The sequence below is a fragment of the Heloderma suspectum genome, chromosome 3 (genome assembly GCF_057233095.1).
Source record: "Heloderma suspectum isolate Gila_16-S chromosome 3, 16-S_ref, whole genome shotgun sequence".
Classification (NCBI taxonomy): Eukaryota; Metazoa; Chordata; class Lepidosauria; order Squamata; family Helodermatidae; genus Heloderma; species Heloderma suspectum.
In genome coordinates, this window is record NC_139460.1 from 240,682,202 (window position 1) to 240,701,516 (window position 19,315).

General features: G+C 45.3%; 2 protein-coding genes across 5 annotated transcripts in view; both read right to left on the bottom strand.

The window, feature by feature from the left end:
* Positions 1-19,315, bottom strand: part of LOC146350943 (uncharacterized) — a 351,952-nt gene that overhangs the window by 227,098 nt on the left and 105,539 nt on the right. The gene's annotated exons all lie outside the window — the stretch shown is intronic.
* LOC146350947 (scavenger receptor cysteine-rich domain-containing protein DMBT1-like) overlaps positions 1-19,315 on the bottom strand; it is a 60,534-nt gene that overhangs the window by 21,524 nt on the left and 19,695 nt on the right. For 2 of the 4 annotated variants that reach the window (XM_084845980.1, XM_084845979.1), the window contains 7 exons: positions 17,493-17,531; positions 12,053-12,073; positions 8,596-8,634; positions 6,396-6,434; positions 4,883-5,042; positions 3,394-3,608; positions 433-453 (listed from right to left, as the gene is read on the bottom strand). In XM_084845980.1, coding sequence (XP_084702106.1) covers positions 433-453; positions 3,394-3,608; positions 4,883-5,042; positions 6,396-6,434; positions 8,596-8,634; positions 12,053-12,073; positions 17,493-17,531 — 534 coding nt within the window. The remainder of the gene's footprint in view (positions 1-432; positions 454-3,393; positions 3,609-4,882; positions 5,043-6,395; positions 6,435-8,595; positions 8,635-12,052; positions 12,074-17,492; positions 17,532-19,315) is intronic. The other 2 variants (XM_084845982.1, XM_084845981.1) reach the window with 1 other exon arrangement.

Genomic DNA, 19,315 nt, shown 5'->3' on the forward strand with positions numbered 1-19,315 from the left:
AATTTTTGCCTTTTTTCCCAGTTGTAGACATTGTTCTATGACTAAATTTGTAGAAAGTTCCAGAAAATCCAGTCCGTTGCGAAATTCATGGGTTGAATTCATGGAAATCCACAGTTATTTGATTCTGTTGCATGTTTCTCCAAGATCCCTAGCTTTAGCTCCATCAGAACTGCCCTCCCATAGATTACTGAAAACAGTAGGGGGGGGGGGGCAGAGAGGGCAGGCACCTGTAACCCTTCACTGTAATTTAAGCAACTTTTTTAGTCAGTTACACAGTTCCTAATCTATTAATGTAACGGATTAATCGACTATCGCTGCTCCCTTTTTCTTAACCTGATGACCTATGAAATTGCAACGTTGTTAAAGTTCTTAACTGTGACATTTTAAAAAACTACAACACTCGAAATACATTTTTAGTAAATGAATTGTTACCTGCTGTGTCTGGTGATGGTGCTGAAAAATAAGGGACAGGGATAGAGAGCCTTTAATACTTCCCCCAAAGTTTTGACTGTTTAATCACAAGAATGGTTTGTGCCACCAATATTCATTAGCAATCGCAAAAATGTACTATTCAATATTTTATGACTGTACACATAGCCAGAACCCTCAGTGTATATGTACACACAGTGCACACAGAACACTGATATTTTACGTCTTCTTCCCTAAACAAACTGGACTGTATCCAATGGTGGCTTGTCGCTTACATTTTTTGTCAGTCTCCTTACACACTGCAGTCCTGCCATGTTCCTAAAAGGTTGTTCCTTCGGGTTGTGGGATGCTCTGGAAAAGTCTTGAACAAAGGGCTTTTCTAGATGGGAGGAGGATGGGCAAAAATCCAGGGTCTCACCTTATGCTAATGGAAATGCTTTCTGCTAGTGCAAAGACATTGTTGGATACAATCCACCATGCAAAGAAAACTTTAATTTGGGCTGAGCTGAAAGCAGGGGGCGCTTGTTGATAAAGCTTTTCACCAGCGTCCTCTATTTTTCAATGGGTGATAGCAAAAGGGGTTTACCCACGGTAAGCAGGACGGCCTCATCCTAAACAAATGTTGCAGGAAGAAACATCAGCCCAGTTCCAGGACTTCCAGACTGATGGTTTCTGATTGCTAGGTTGTGCTGTGGCAATGAAAGTGCTGCAGCAAATCACAATAAACCAAGCAGCCCTGGTCCCAGGACTAATGCAGCAAGCGTGCTCCCTCCCCTGACCTTTCCATGTGAAGGAACTGACATCAGCTCTGCTTGCCCGCACTGCCTTCATCACATAGCCAAACCAAATCTAACTGGATACGTGATGCTGTGGTACCGATTGGATACACGGTGCTGTGTTCACTACATGATCCCTCATTGCCTGGGATCTAGGCTTGCGCCCAATATTTTCAGCATATTGGGGGTGGGGGAATATTCATAGGAGGAGGGAGGCCAAACAGTTTTTGCCATTGTTTTTCCACAGCAAAAAGTGGGGTAGAGAGAACCTCCGATGAATTGGGGGTGGCATTTTCAGGCACGGGGGACCGACATTTTTAATTTTTTGCAGCCAAAGTCAGTTCCACAATCAGAGGCTTGGCCTTTTTGAAGCTTTCCTCCTGTCCTTCTTCTTAGACGCAGTTTTTGCTACTGCTTCACCATGGTGGCAGCAACTCTCCTCCCTCAGAGGCCATCTTGCCCCACACTGAAGCTGATGAAGGAACGTCCTTCTCCAGATCTTCTCTGGGCCAAGTTAGGCCCCGTTGGAAGAGATCACTGCTGCCATGGGAAAACAGCGGCAACAACTGCTTGAAGAAAGCAAGAAAGAGAAAAGCAATGATGATGATGATGATGATGAACACCAGTAACAACAATGATAATTAGTAATATTTATAGCAGTGTTAATAATAAGACACTGTTTGTGTGGCTGTCTCTGACTGCTCAGAATGTAAGTCCCTGCCCAAGAAAGTCATCTGAATTTCTGCAGTCCACCCTGAATGTGCAGGAAGCGGCTCCTGACCTACACAGCCCAAGAAGGGGACTAATCGGCCCGACGAGGATCACGCTGTGAAGGAGCAAGTAGCTCTGAAACGTGTGCCAAAGCGGCAGTGGATCAGGCATTTGAATGAGCATGGAAATAAGGGGGGAGCTAAGAAGGAGAAATTGACCATGTTTATGGGTGTGTGAAATGGGCTTCTTCCCAACTCCCCTCATTGCGCTCAATAAGTGGGCTCTGCCACAAAACGCTTTCTCTGTGTTGTTATTCCGGAGGAATGTCTGGGGGGCTCTTGGTGGTTTGAACTGTGTAGCAAAAGGCCTGTGTATAGCAACATAGGTGCCCCTGGGTCCGCCTTCGGTGACGCCCTTGGCTCTGCCTCCAGTGACCCCTTCGTTTCCCCCCACCAGTTATATTGGCCATGAGCTTCCAATGCAGAGAGCTAGGTACTACCTAGGCAAACAGCCCCTCCATCATCGTTGTGGGCACCAGTGGAGGGGCTATCACTGTGGCATGGGCAACACTGCTTGGCAAGAGCAGCAGGGGTTTCTGCCACTCTTCCTTAGCTGCTCGCTGGCTGATGCCCACAACGACACGCCAACCAATCGTGGATACAACAACCCCTAGAACAAGCTATGGATTGTTAGGGTGGCTTGCTGCCCACACACAAACCAGCCTGCAGGAATTGGCCCAGGTTCGCATGACACAACAACCCACCGTGGCTTGTCACCCACAATGCCTTGTCATGCGAACCCAGTCAATATGTGAGGGGCCATGAAGAGCTGCATGACTGTGGAGGCAGGGCTAAATGTAACACCCTCCAGCCCCTTTGAACATGTGTTGACTGGCAGCATTCGTAGCGCCTGCATAGGACTACCGGGTTGTGATGAGCACAGAACAATTTCAGTCTATCATGAGTTATATAGGCAACATTATGTTACTTGACATTTTGGTACGGTAGTTCCTTCCCAGGCACACCGTACTCCTAGGAGGGAACACTGGTCTCTGTAGAACAGAGAGATACAGCTTGAGACACCTGCTTTGACATGAGCTGCGTAGAGCAATGGTGCTCTGTCAAGACATGAATATTAACAAGTCGGAACTATCATGTACATAGCTTTCTGTTCAGAGTGTGTCAACTTTCTCACTCTCTGGTCCATGTGCACCATACGTCTGCTCTTTCCAGTTCCCTGTTCTCTGCTTCTTGGAAGCATTGTATCTCTGGCTCCATAAAGCCTGAATCCCAGGCTGCTTGGCAGCTTCCAGATCCTTTGTGTCACAGTTGATGGTAACAAATGAATAAATCAAGCTTTATGGCGCCAAAACAGAGAAAGCCAACAAAAATTCCAAGCAAATGCATGAATGTCTAAGCAAAGGTAATAATCAACAATAATATTGCGAAGAAATAACTTACAAGAATATTACACTTACTTGTATTCTGATCTGCAGGGATGGTGTGATAGTTTGCAAGAAACCCTCTTGCTGTGACACTGTGATCACTATGGAATTTAACAGTCATCACGTTGGAGGTTGATGTAAAGGTGGGATATGAGCCAGAACAAAATCTCCTGAGCAGTGGAGAACTATAGAGTATTCCATCATAGATTTCAACATAATCACATGCGCATCCACCACATATTTCTAGTCTGGAAAGCAAACATGGACCTGATTTTACAGTGCTGCTGATTGATCATGACGAATTAGAAACTACATCTGCAATTAATTCCTTTAGATTGCTATCCCAGGACAGAAACTTTCTTTTTGTGTGCTGGGCACTAAGATGCTCTCAGAGTTTAATAATGGGAGACAAAAGAAAACGATAACCAGACAGGGCTAATTCACAGTTCAGCCCTGGAACATTTTAAGAATGCCCTTGAACATGGGAAGTAACAAGACAAGAGTGGATCTGAGCCCAATTGGGTGCTATTATGCCACCACTAAGTAACCACCGCCTTCCTCCCAACACATCTGGCATTAAATGGCGGGGGTCTAAGAAGGGTGCATCCCAGCCAGGCTGCAGCCCTGAATTATTCTCTTTTCGTAGACATCAGCTATTGCTCCCAGCTATCTAAGGCAGGGCTGGGCAACAGGCGAGCCGTAGGTCACATGCAGCGCGCTCTGGCACCCAGGCCCACTGACATCCCAAATTCATTAGATTCTAAGGTAAGACATTTTGCACTCTTGGTATAAAGTTGAGGATTTAATGTCCCAATAATAGGGAACCAAACACAGGAGTAGCCATGTTTTTTGTTTTGTTTTTGAGAGTGAGAGAGAGAGAACGAGGAGAGTTTTTCTGCACGAGCCTGTTAAATACTGTATCTATGTTCGGTTTCATCGCAGAACTGAATTTTGAGGGCTACACAAAGAGCTTTTCCTTTCATGCTACATAACCCTAGGTGGAGCTGTGCTACAGCAGAGTAGCACAAATACATGACTAGAAACCGTGCTTTCAGAAATAATACCTCATTTTACCAGTTCTAAAACAACACGGGAACGTGCTCTGAAAAAAACAGAAGCACAACTGGTACATCACCTTCGTGATCATATCACAGTGCTGTCTAAAGAACAAGTTAGCAACTGTGAGTAAGGAATCATGAGTCCACAATAAACGTCTCATGTAGAAAAGCTCAGGATCTTTAAGGATGCATCCATTCCTTCCTGTCTCTTCGAAAGATAAAAGGGACTTGGATTCAGTTATGGATTCAATGGGAAGCACTAATCAAGTCTCAACTAAACTCCAACAGTTTTTGCAAAAAATGTTGCAAAACATTTCACTTCATGCAAACATGTTGCATGAACAACATGAGCAAACATGTTGCATGAAACACTTCATGCAAAAATGTTGCATGAAGGAATATTGCTATTTATACAAAATGATTTTGATACCATGATTTGTGCACCACATGATAGCTTTACTTACGTCAAGCTTTGGAATGTAAGTGTTATAAGGTAGTTGCTTGTTACTTGTATTTCCCATACACAGTCAGCGTTGTTTGGGTAGTTGGAAGGATAAAATGGACTTTCAATTATTCCACTTGAATATGGAAGGAAACCACCACAAGGATAATTTGTTGCTGAACCTAAAAAGCCAACGGAACACACAGAACACATATGGTCATGGAGAGTTAGGATATAGGGGGAATGGTAGAAAAGAGATCTAAATTTATATGTTTGATCTTTTGGTTCACCTAGAAGAATCCAGTATTCTTTCCTTGATGCCTTCCTGAGGGAGCAACATTTTGCAATTGAGGCTGCCATTTTTCCTAACCCTGCCAAATATCCTGAAGTGAGGTTTGGTTGAGATTGAGTCACAAGCCCTGTTTGGGTGTTCAAAGAACATGTGGAGGGACGAGGTGTAGGGTACACCGGGTGTCATGTGCGCTACACCTACCCATAAAGTCCCTGTGTGCACAGGCTCCACCCCTGGCCTTCTCACATTGAGCGGAGGGTCTGAAAGGGGATTCTAAGTGCACGCAGCTGTAGTTACTTAGAATCTTCTCTGTGTTATCAGGGTCCTCAGTCACATGGAGGATACTAAGCATGTTTGGCTGAACGTACTAAGGATCCCCAGTCAGACCTTCCTGCTCAACATTGGAAGGTTGGGGGTAGAGCAGGCCGGGCTGGCAGGCACAGGGATGTTGGGGTTAGGGCCAGCATGCACACTCCATGCTCCTTTCATGCTTTCTCTTCCTTTATGATATAGACAGCCAGTGTGGTGCAGTGGTTAGAGTGTTGGACTGGGACTTGGGAGATCTGGGTCCTGGTCTGCACTCAGCCATGAAACTCCCGGGGTGACTTTGGGCACTCACTGACTCTCAGCCTAACCTACTTCACAGGGTTGTTGTGAGGATAACATGTGGAGGAGAAGGATCATATAAGCTGCCTTCAGTTCCTTGCAAGAGGAAAACAGGTGGGACATAAGTGTAATCAGTAAATATGACCTTTGAATGCCCAAACAGGGATAACTGCATAGGAAAATCCTCATAAATAGAGAACCTAGTCTTTCTTTTGCTTAAATAGTCTCTGGTTTTCTAGTGTCTAGTCTTTAGACTGTATAATGCCCATACTGTTCATCTGCCAGACAGACAGAGCAAAATCTTTGATTCTGGACTCAGCTATTGCTTCTTAAATGGAGAGCTGGTAATCTGAGTTCCTGCCTCTCCACCCCCAGATTTAAGGCATGTTAAGCCTTAGCTACTCAGTATTTAGCGTTCTTGATAGTGATAGACAATGCCTGCCTTACCACATGAATTTATTCAATACCTATTTTTTAATTGACATCATTAGTTTTCTTAGTAGCTGAGAACTTCTGCAATCCCTGTTCTGTCCTACCATATCATACTGTTGATTCTGTGAATGAAGCTCAAGCAGCAGAAATGGTTATATAAATATAAAGTCAAATATAAATATAATGTTACAAAAATGCAGATTACCTGTTGTTGGTCCTGGCCACCATGGAATATACGTTGACCCTGAAGATCGAAAAAGAGGGAGAAAGAGAATTTAGAACCTTCCACATTGCTGGGGACAACTACTGCCTTGGGGCTGGGCTGGGTTGTTAGAGATTAGATTTGCTATCCTTCTTGTTCATTGCTGCTCACCAGACAATCACACAGCAGTGGAAAAAACTGGATAACCTGAACTTACCTGCATGGTGTCGACATATACAGTCAGTGGCAATATTAGAAAAAATAGCATATGGCTTCCTTTCGAGTCAAGGACAGACAGAACCACTAGCACTGTATGCTATATGGTGGAGTTTCGGTCAACGTACATCACAACTGGATTTACAACAATAGTTTGGTTCAGTTTATTGCTTATTAACCAATCAGGCCATATGCAAACAGAAACATAATGAACTGCCCCTCTTAAACAGGAAATGACACCAAAATAAGAAATATTCAGGAGGGCGATTATGACAAAGCTAATTAAAACTTTTCAGAGAGGGCTATTAAAACATTTCACAAAGGCGAGGCAATATTTATTAACCTCTTATAATATATTAGCAGGCTTAATTTTCTATGCCTGTCAATAATTTCTCTTTCTCCCAAGCCCGTTGGACAAACTTGGCAGTCTTGTAGGACTGGTATAGTCATCTGTACCAGCCAGTAATAATAGGTTCCTTGTCACACAACAAATGAGTTTCTTTCCCATTTAGAATGACGTCGTCTTGGTAGTACTGAGGATGCTCCCCCCACCTCTTACATGGTAAGCTACCAATGCCGTTAATAAGGCTGAGACTCCATCTGTTAGCTATGAGGAAACGCTCAGTCTAAGAAGTCTAAGTCTAAACGCTCAGTCTAAGAAGAGCTGGACAATGGAACAAATTATCTCAGAAATTAGTAGAAAGTGTGGAACGTCTTCATTAGAAGTAGTGACTAATGAAAGGGATAGTGAAATATCTAAAAAAGGAAGATTTAGTATTCTGTAACCTTCTTGGACCGAGGATAATTTTTGAAGTCCCATTCAGCCCTATAATCCCATGATGTCATGTTTAAGAATGTCTGTCTGGTCCGTATACTGGTCTTGCACAGAAGACTGTTTTTTTCAACCAGTAGATTAAAAAGCCAAACCTGAATTGTATTAATCATGAAGCCATTAAGGACACTTAGGGTGCTGTCCTTTGCATGGACAAAGGACATTTTACAACAACCCTGTAAAATGAGATGATTGTTCCCATATATCACTGGTGGATTAGAGGGGGAGACTGACAGATAGGGGCTGACCTGCAGCAGGGCTGGCTCCAGGACTTTGGGGCCTTTGGAAGAGTGCTGTCCTGGGTCGGCTCTTACCGGGCCATCTGGGTGGGGGGTCCTCTCCGCGGTTGCAGGTGGAACCACCGTATTTATTTTCCCAAAATGTAATACACTGGAACTGGGTAAAAAAAAGCAATGCTACCACCACCCACCCCAAAACAACCCAGGGTGGCCAGATGTTCCAGCATTTTGCATTTCTGGAAAAGAGACTTGGTGGCTGCAACCATGGCCACCCAGGGGACAAGAGCAGGGGACTCAGGCAGCAGGAGAGGAATCTTGAACGACAAAGAAGGAAGACGTTGCAAGTTGTTTGCACTTCCTAGGGTGTCCCCCATGATATTTTCCCCAAAGAATGAATGTAGCAAGACCACATTCATTGGCCCCAGGACCAATTATGCCTACCAGGCTCCATTCTAGAAGAACAATTCTCTCCTGTACAGGGAAAAAATGAGAATGCCTCTTGGGCGTTTCAAGTTGAAGGATTGTAACAAGATCTGTTTCAAGAGAGGGCATGGCATCAATATCAGATGGAGCAGGTGAAAAGCCCTTCTGGGTATCTGGCATTCCAGTACAGCAATTTTAGTTATTGTTTAAAGATTACATGAAAAACCAATGATCAGTCCTTGTGTCTTTGGATGCTATGGAACCTTGAAGAAAGGAAAGATGTTGCAAACTGGTTGCATTCCCTAAGTGCCCTCATAATATTCTGCCAAAAGAATGAATGTAGCAAGACCACAGACATTGGCCCCTGAGCCTTGACTGATGGAAGTTGTCCACCTGTGGTTTAAAATGATGCCGACCAGGTTCCATCCCAAAAGAATAATTCTCCCATGTGTGGGGGAGAAGGGAGGATGGCTGTCCTAAATTGGATTGTTACCTGATGGTGTTGTTGCTGTCGTTGTTGTAGGGACTCCAGCTGAAAAGGAAAGGATAGACAGCCTTTAGTACCTTCCCAAATGATTGAATGATTTGATCACAGGAATCATTTGTGTTGCCAATGTTCATTAGCCAAAAATGTAGTCTTTGGGGGCTAGGTGACAAGGTTGAGTGTGATACCAAATGCACATGGTACGTGGTACAAATGTACATGGTACATAAAAGTACATGTACATGGACACTACATGTATGACTGTGTGTATACAACAAAAATATTTAAGACTACATACAAGTTACTGGCCTGTTCCCTCCCATCGCCATTCAATGTGAAGGATTTGACACTGGCTCTGTTTGCCTTCACATAGCCAAATCTGATTGGATACTTGCTGCTGCACTGACATCATATTCGCTACATGCCTCGAATATTCACTACATGCTCCCGAATAATAACAACAACAGCAATAATAACAACAACAACAATAATAATAATACTAATACACCATTGGTTGTGCTATCTAAAGTGTAAGTCCCTCACCCAAGGAAGTAATCCAAATTCCTCCAGTTCAGCCTTGAATGTGAAGAAAGTGCCTCCCGAAACACAGCCAAGAATCTAGCTGACAAGGCTAGGAGGCACTTTCTGAGCAGTCCTTGAAAGAACACTTGAAAGTACACTTCTTCCTACGAAAGCCCACGTAGCCCAATTCTATGTTTTCTCAGTTGAAGGACACTTTTCCCTACGAAGTTCATATATGTCCTAGGCTTGGGGGGGGCAAACTAGGGGGCTCTGAGAGCCGAGTTCAACCCCTTGGAACCCCCGGGTAAGTCCCCTAGGATTACCATCAGAAAATTATGCATAGGACTTCAGGCTCAGCCTGAGTCATTCTGGCTGTGGATGCCACCAAAACCCAAAATTAGGCAGTTCATTGATTAAATGTATTATGTCTCAGTTGAAAAATTTGAAAAATTGAAAAATTGGGGGGGGCACCTTGAAAAATTCCAAATGCATGTTCTTCATTCAGGAGCATTCCCAGTCAATAATAGTAACACATCCTGTCACAGTCAAGCCTGCTGAAGGTGGAGAATACTTCCCCTATGGTCACTAGCATTACTCTGCAGTTTTTGTTTAATTTCTTCCAAGCTGTTCACCATGACTGTGGAGAGGATACGGAAGAATGGGCACACTAACGAGCTATAAAACTCTTTTGGGTGGATTTCACAATGCAGTTCTGCATCCCAAATCCATAGAGCTCATTTACATGCACTTGAAAGGAAATTTACCAATACTTGGAAAGAAAAAGCGGACAACCGATACACAAAAAGGGCACATCTGGCACAGGCAACGAACAGGGCTAATTTGTTCATTTTGAACATTTAAGATCTTTGTGCCTCGCTTTCCCATCACCAAAATGTTCAGAATAGGTTACGTTCTTTTAGAAATCATGAAAACAAAAATGTGACGATAAATACCAATTTGACAATGAATCTTGAAAACAGCCACAGCTTATAGGAAGGACATCCTGCTAGCATGTGTCTTCCCAGAAGCCCTACAGGTACTTCAGCTCAGAATTCTAGATACAAACAGCTGGTGGGACTCTCAGTTTCACTGCTGCAACAGGGAACGCAAAGCCCACAGGAAGGAGAACTCGGTGCCTCAAAGCACGACTGCTCCGTTTCCCACCCCTCACACCTCCCATGCATTGCGTACTGGCTAAACAAAGCCTCCATTGTTCAACAGGAAGAAGCAGCGTTGCCCACACAGTCTAAAAACGCCCTGTTGAGTGAGAGAGATCAGTTGGCCACAAATACCCAAACATGGGTGAGCTTCCACAGCACACCAGTGAAGGCAATGGGGAACACAGACAACTTGGTGGGAAGTCCAGCTCATGTGCACACACACACACACACTCCCCCTGGCCAAACTCTCATGACCCCTTTTATCCTAGTGGAACTGGAGCCAGGGCAAGGAGCAGGACACACACTACCTTTACACAGAAACCCAGTTTAATTCCCTATGAGGAAAGTGAGTCTTGTCTTGTCTTACTGATTGGAGTATCTATAATCAAGAGGTGAATCCCCAGGGGGACCACCAATGGAAGAGTGGGGCTGAGGCATGAGGACTGGAAAAGCACCAAGGTTGGATCTCTCTCTCTCTCTCTCTCTCTCTCTCTCTCTCACCCAGGAGGGGGTTAAATTCCCCCACACCATTTGCTTCCTGAAATTCCCTCCACCCACCAAGGGGAGTGGGGTTAAAAGGGTGGGGAAAGCCCCCATTGACTCCAATGGATTTCCCCCCTTTTTAACCCCTTCCCCCATGGGAGGGGGCTTAGGAATAGTGGGGGGAGATTAACCCTCCCCTCCTGGACAGTAACTGGCAGGCAGTGATAAACAACCAAATGAACTGCGAGGGAGGGCTAAGGTGAGAGGACAAGGGCTGGGCAAAATGACAGGCATGCTGAGGGATATGAAAAACAGACCCTTCACTAAACCAGACTGTAAGTGAAGGCAACAAACACTTGTACTGTCTCTGGCAAAAAACCAAAAATAGCGAGAACTCATCCATTGGCCCCTGGGCCAATGGAGGTTGTCCTCCCCTGATTCACATAATGTCTACCGGTTTCCATCTTAGAAGAATAATTCTCTCATTTTCAGGATGAACGGAGAATGCCTCTTCTAAGTTGGGCCTCAATACTCTAATTAGCTTGTCAAAGGGCAATTAATGAAATGCACAAGCCCCACCCCCTGAGCCTCAGCACTTTTAACTAAGGATGTAGGACTTTGCAAAACCTATTCTGTCTGTGTTTCAGAGATTGTCAGATGCCTTTCATGCCATCGTTCGGCGCTCATTGAGGAAACTGGATTTTTTCCAATTTCCCAAATCTGTGCTCATCCACATTCATGCAAATTAGAACTTGAGAAAAATGCACAAATCCCCCCCTGCTCATTTTCATGCTTTAGCCTATGGGGGAAATGCACAATTTTTGCCATCTTTTTTTCAGTTGTACACATTGTTCTATGACTAAATTTGTAGGAAAATTCCAGAAAGTTAAAAGAACTGGTCTGCAAGTCTGTGAAATCCATGTATCTCAGGAAAAGCCAGTCCACTGTGGAATCCACGGGTCGAATTCATGGAAATCCACAGTCATTTGATTCCGTTGCATGTTTCTCCAAGGTCCTTCGTTTTAGCCCAGTCAGATCCATCCTCCATAGATTTCTGAAAACAGTAGCTAAGGGCGGAGGGGTGGAGGGCAGGCACCTGTAACCCTTCACTGTAATTTGAGCAACTTTTTTAGTCAGTTACACAGTTCCTAATCTATTAATGTAGCGGATTAATCGACTAACACTGCTCCCTTTTTCTTAACCTGATGACTTATGCAATTGCAACGTTGAAAAAGTTCTTAACTGTGACATTTTTAAAAACTACAACCCTCGAAATACATTTTTAGTAAATGAATTGTTACCTGCTGTGTCTGGTGATGGTGCTGAAAAATAAGGGACAGGGATAGAGAGCCTTTAGTACTTCCCCCAAAGTTTTGACTGTTTAATCACAAGAATGGTTTGTGCTGCCAATATTCATTAGCAATCGCAAAAATGTACTATTCAATATTTTATGACTGTACACATAGCCAGAACCCTCAGTGTATATGTACACACAGTGCACACAGAACACTGATATTTTACGTCTTCTTCCCTAAACAAACTGGACTGTATCCAATGGTGGCTTGTCGCTTACATTTTTTGTCAGTCTCCTTACACACGGCAGTCCTGCCATGTTCCTAAAAGGTTGTTCCTTCGGGTTGTGGGATGCTCTGGAAAAGTCTTGAACAAAGGGCTTTTCTAGATGGGAGGAGGATGGGCAAAAATCCAGGGTCTCACCTTATGCTAATGGAAATGCTTTCTGCTAGTGCAAAGACATTGTTGGATACAATCCACCATGCAGAGAAAACTTTAATTTGGGCTGAGCTGAAAGAAGGGAGCGCTTGTTGATAAAGCTTTTCACCAGCGTCCTCTATTTTTCAATGGGTGATAGCAAAAGGGGTTTACCCACGGTATGCAGGACGGCTTCATCCTAAACAAATGTTGCAGGAAGAAACATAAGCCCAGTTCCAGGACTTCCAGACTGATGGTTTCTGATTGCTAGGTTGTGCTGTGGCAATGAAAGCACTGCAGCAAATCACAATAAACCAAGCAGCCCTGATCCCAGGACTAATGCAGCAGGCGTGCTCCCTCCCCTGACCTTTCCATGTGAAGGAATTGACATCAGCTCTGCTTGCCCTCACTGCCTTCATCACATAGCCAAACCAAATCTGACTGGATACGTGATGCTGTGGTACCAATTGGATACACGGTGCTGTGTTCACTACACGATCCCTCATTGCCTGAGATCTAGGCTTGAGTCCAATATTTTCAGCATATTGGGGGCGGGGGAATATTCATAGGAGGAGGGAGGCCAAACAGTTTTTGCCATTGTTTTTCCACAGCAAAAAGTGGGGTAGAGAGAACCTCCGATGAATTGGGGGTGGCATTTTCAGGCACGGGGGACCGACATTTTTATTTTTTTGCAGCCAAAGACAGTTCCACAATCAGAGGCTTGGCCTTTTTGAAGCTTTCCTCCTGTCCTTCTTCTTAGACGCAGTTTTTGCTACTGCTTCACCATGGTGGCAGCAACTCTCCTCCCTCAGGGGCCGTCTTGCCCGGTTGCCCCACACTGAAGCTGATGAAGGAACGTCCTTCTCCAGATCTTCTCTGGGCCAAGTTAGGCCCCGTTGGAAGAGATCACTGCTGCCATGGGAAAACAGCGGCAACAACTGCTTGAAGAAAGCAAGAAAGAGAAAAGCAATGATGATGATGATGATGATGATGATGAACACCAGTAACAACAATGATAATTAGTAATATTTATAGCAGTGTTAATAATAAGACACTGTTTGTGTGGCTGTCTCTGACTGCTCAGAATGTAAGTCCCTGCCCAAGGAAGTCATCTGAATTTCTGCAGTCCACCCTGAATGTGCAGGAAGCGGCTCCTGACCTACACAGCCCAAGAAGGGGACTAATCGGCCCGACGAGGATCACGCTGTGAAGGAGCAAGTAGCTCTGAAACGTGTGCCAAAGCGGCAGTGGATCAGGCATTTGAATGAGCATGGAAATAAGGGGGGAGCTAAGAAGGAGAAATTGACCATGTTTATGGGTGTGTGAAATGGGCTTCTTCCCAACTCCCCTCATTGCGCTCAGTAAGTGGGCTCTGCCACAAAACGCTTTCTCTGTGTTGTTATTCCGGAGGAATGTCTGGGGGGCGCTTGGTGGTTTGAACTGTGTAGCAAAGGGCCTGTGTATAGCAACACAGGTGCCCCTGGGTCCACCTCCGGTGACGCCCGTGGCTCTGCCTCCAGTGGCCCCTTCTTTCCCCCCCACCAATTATATTGGCCATGAGCTTCCAGTACAGAGAGCTAGGTACTACCTGGCAAACTGCCCCTCCATCTGCCCCACAACCTGGAGCCCTATAACCATTTCCACCCACAGCCCCCACCCCATCACAGCCCCCCAGCCCCCCAGCCCTGGTATGAGCTCTGACTGCAGACACCCATCCCTACCATGAGCCGTCACCTAGCAAACCCAGGCATGAGCTCCTCCCCAAACTAGTGGCCCCCTGGCTGGATCCCCCACCTCCAGGCCACCACCCCAGCCAGCCACACGCCCTCATCCCCACGCATCCAACCCCAGCATGAACTATGCCATGGTGGGGGAATCTACAGTGATTACGATATTCTTCTGAGCAAACCTGTTGTGTGTGGACGTGGGCTGGGGTATGCCCGTGCTCGAAATGTGGGGAAATCTTCTTTTACAATTCCAGTGTTGATGAACACCACAGTCTCCTCAGCTTTCCTAACTAAACCTGTGACATCAGTGGCAAAACAAATCGGAGGTGATTTGTGAGTTACGGCTGAACTCAACGTAGAAGCCGGGATATCGTTTCTCCGACCACAATGCCACCCCCCTTTCAAACCACAATGCACCTTGAACAAAGGGGCTGGCGCATGTGTGGTGAGTGACAAAGGGCAGGAATCCCCCTGGGATGCACATGTGACTGTTGAACCACAGGGCTCTGGGATCTATCCGTCAGCAGCAGCAGCCTGAGTGCTTGGAGCTGGGAGATATTGTGCATGCTGTCAGAGTTGCCCCCTCACGCCTGAGTGAAAAGAGCTGGGGGAAAGCCAGCAGGACGGGGGTTAGCAAAGCCTCCACCCCACATCCCACTTCCCGTTTGTTCCACCGCCCCCTGCCCTGTGCCACTGTCAGCTGTGAAGGGAATAACAGCTTGAGCGCTGGTTTGGCAGAGAGGAAGCTGGGATGTCATACTGTACAGACAGAGGAAAGCCAAAGCCCACCACAAGAAAAAGTTAACCGTTTGGCCTCATTGGGCTGCAGCAGCATGCAAGAGAAACCGCCGCCCCGCCCTGCCCCACCCCGCCCTGCCCCCCATAGCCTCCACCCCACTTCTACCTGCCTGTAGGAGTGCAGGAGCAAATTTCAGGCCGTCCCAGTTGGCGCCACGCAATCGACCATACCATACAAATGGCAGCACCGCACTGTCGATGACAATACGCTATCAGCGGCTGAGGATACTTTTGAGGTGGCTTGCAATTAGCTGGGATGCATTTTCAGCTACAACGTATCAACCAATTGTTGAAGCCTCTGACCGAATACAACGAGTACTGCCCCTGCATTGCAATGTGGTGCTGGCAGATTCTGCTTATGACACGACACTGGGAGAGCTGGGAGGAACAGGAGGAGGGTCAGAGGTATGGCCTATAGGGGCCATTAACCCCTGCAGTGGTGGTGCAGCCCAGTGGGGGCCAAACTGATCACCCTTGCACTGCTGGTCGCTGGCTTTCTCTCTGTATCCCAGCTCCCTCTCTGCTAGCCAGCGCTCAGGCTGATAACCCCTTCACTGCTACAGGACTACAGGCAGCTTGATCTTCAGGTACAGAGGAGGCTGCAGAAGCAGACACCCAGAGATGCTTCATCAGCATGAAATGAGGGGGCAGCTCTGACGGGGCACGCATCATACCTCACAGGGCCGAGCGCTCAGGCTGCCGACTGATAGGTCCCAGAGCCCTGCGTTGCAACGGTCACGGGTGCATCCCGATGGGCTCCTGCCCTGCATCGCTAGCCACACCTGTGCTGGTCCCTTTGCCCAAGGCACCTTGGGGTTTGCAAGGAGGCTGGCATTACGGTCACAGAAATGATTCTCACCTTTTGTGTTCAATTCAGCCATAACTCACAGACCACAGTAAGTTTTGCCACTGGTTGGCATAATGCTTACAAATTGTCTCCCACATTAAGGCCACTGGGGCTAAGGGATCTGTCTATAGATCCAGAAATTTTCACTTCTGTCAAGCACATCACGGTCTTTTGTTTGTTCTATTGGAAGCAACAGTAAGTCCAAGAGACTATGTGAGGGTGAGTTGAAATGTCTTGCAAAAGGCTGCTCCCATGTTTTTGGTAAGAATCGCAGATTTGTAGTGTAATTATTTATTTATTTATTGTTGCATTTATATCCCACCTTTATTCCTCTTGCAAGGAACCCAAGGCGGCTTACATTATCTTCCTCCTCTCCATTTTATCCTCACAACAACAACCCTGTGAGGTAGGTTGGGCTGAGAGTGTGTGACTGACCCAAAGTCACCCAGTGAGCTTCCATGGCCGAGTAGGGACTAGAACCTGGATCTCCCAGCTCCCAGTCCAACACTCTTGCCACTACACCACACTGGCTCTCGATTTGTTCTTCCTAAGAACAAGATTTCGTATATATGGTTTGAGAGCCGGAATTGGGCAGGATCACGATTCCAAAAAACAACCAAAACCAATCTTAAAAAATTACAAAGACACTTGTGCGCATTCCCGAGGCGGAAAAAATAATAATGTTCAACCCTGTTTTGTGCAGATGTCCCGGCGCAAAATTAATAATGAAAGAAGACTTGCCAAACAAGTGACAGCCCCTCCAAAGTGCTGCTTGGGCACCAGTGGAGGGGCTATCACTGCGGCATGGGCACATGCCATGCCCCCTTCATGCTTCATCTCCTCTTAAGATATAGACAGCCAGTGTGGCGTAGTGTTGGACTGGGATGCAGGAGATCTGGGTCCTGGTGTGCACTCACTCAGCCATGAAACTCCCGGGGTGACTTTGGGCACTCACTGACTCTCAGCCTAACCTACTTCACAGGGTTGTTGTGAGGATAACATGTGGAGGAGAAGGATCATATAAGCTGCCTTCAGTTCCTTGCAAGAGGAAAACAGGTGGGACATAAGTGTAATCAGTAAATATGACCTTTGAATGCCCAAACAGGGATAACTGCATAGAAAATCCTTATAAATAGAGAACCTAGTCTTTCTTTCGCTTAAAAATTAAAAATTAGCCTGAACATGGCTAATTGCATAGACAGATACCTATAAATATAGAACATAGTCTTTTGCTTAAATAGTCTCTGGTTTTCCAGTGTCTAGTCTTTAGTTGGCGCTAGTAGCCATGCTATATAATGTCCATACTGTTCATCTGCCAGACAGACAGAGCAAGATCTTTGATTCAGGACTCAGCTATTGCTTCTTAAATGGAGAGCTGGTACTCTGACTTTCCCCACATCTATTCTATGTTGTTAAGCCTTAGCTATCCAGGGTTTAGCCTTCTTCATCATTGTAGATAATGCCTGCCTTAGCACATAACTTTATTCAATATATATCTTTAAAATTAGCATCATTAGTTTTCTTAGTAGCTGAGAACTTCTGCAATCCCTGTTTTGTCATACCATATGATACTGTTGATTCTGATACCATTCTGCATCAGAAATGGTTATATAAATTTAAAGTCAAATATAAATATAAAGTAAAACAAATTGAGAGTACTTGTTGTTGGTCTTGGCCACCATGGAATAGATGGTGTCTCTGAAGATCAAAATAGAGGAAGAAAGAGAGCACAATTTAAGACATTTCACATAGCTGAGGGCAACTACTGAGATGGGCCTGGGCTAGGTTGTTAGAGACCAGCCCAGGCATCGGTAGAGGAGGCAACAATGGGGCAGAGAATGCGTTGACCTACTACAATATGAGCTGATGGGTCAAGGGGAGGACCTGGATCTGGGGAGGAACTGTAGTGGGGAGATGGAAATCAGGGCTGAAGTATCAGGTTCCTTGTCACACAACAAATGAGTTGTATTTCCAACTTAGAATCATGTCATGTTGGTAGTACTGAGGGTGCTCCCCCACCTCTTACCTGGAATGCGCCAAGGAGAGGAAATGAATACATAGAGGCTGAAATTACCGCTGCATCTTTGATATCGTTTCTATTTGTATTTGGAAAGCACTAAGCATAAACCTACCCAAGCTTCTGCAAATAGGAGGCATGTTTACTTTCTGTTCCTTCCCTTTCATGAATGCAAACAGTGACAGATGCTGCTTTCAGTGCCTAATTCACAAGGATTAGAGCCCACTGTCACTGAAGAGGTGCTCTAGCAAGAATTCCTGAGGATTTCCCCCCTCTTCCTTAAAGAAAAAGAAAACAGCTTCCAGTGCCATTAATAAGGTTGAGACTCCATCTGTTGGCTATATGTTGGCTAATCAGTGCCATGCTCAGTCTAAGAAGAGCAGAACAATGGAATGAATTGTCTAGGAAATTAGTAGAAAGTCTGGCATGTCTTCAATAGAAGTAGTTACTAAAGAAGAGGCTGGTGAAATATCTAAAAAGGATGGTTTCGGACTCTGTAACCTTCTTGGACCAAAGACAATTTTTGAAGTCCCATGCAGCCCTATAATCCTATGGTGTCAGGTTTAAGAATGTCTGTCTGGTCTGCATACTGGTCTCACACAGAAAACTGGTTTTTTCAACCAGTAGACTAAGAAGCCAAACCTAAATTTATTAAGGGGTTGTATCTATTGTGAAGCCATTAAGAACATTTAGGGTGCAACCCTATGCATGTTTAGACATGCTGGCTGGGGAATGCTGAGAGTTGTAGGACTTTTTGCTGTCTAAACCTGCATAAGAAGGGAGAGTGCTTCTTCTAAGCTGGGCTTCAGTGCTCAAATTAGCTTGGAAAAGGCAATTAATGAAATGCACGAGCCCCATCCCCTGACCATCGGCAGTTTTAACTAGGGATGTATGGATTTGGTAAAACTGTTCCATCTGTGTTTCATAGATTGTCAGGTACCATTCATGCCATTGTCCACTCATTGACAGAATCAAATTTTTCCAATTTTCCAAATTTGTGCAATTGCAAAAATGCACAAATCCCCCCAATACACAAATCCCCCCCCCAAATGTGCATTTTCATGCATTAGCCTATGGGGGGAACGTTTTTTTTTTTAAATACGTATTTTTCTATTACCAAATCTGTATAAACAAATTCCAGAAAGTTAAAAAAAAAAAAATGGTCCACAAATCCAGGGAATCCGTGTGACTCGGGAAAAGCTAGTCCACTGCAGAATCCATGGGCCAGATTCATAGAAATTCACAATTGTTTTATTCCATTGCATATTTATCCAACATCCCTAGATTTAGCCCAATCAGATCAGTCCTCCCACAGATTTCTGAAAACAGTAGCTGTTGTGGGTGGGGGGGGGGGAGGGCAGGCACCTGTAAACCTTCAATGTAATTCAAGCAACGTACCCCCATAATACCTTGCCAAAAAAATGAGCATAGCAAGACCTCATACATTGGCCCCTTTACCAATGGA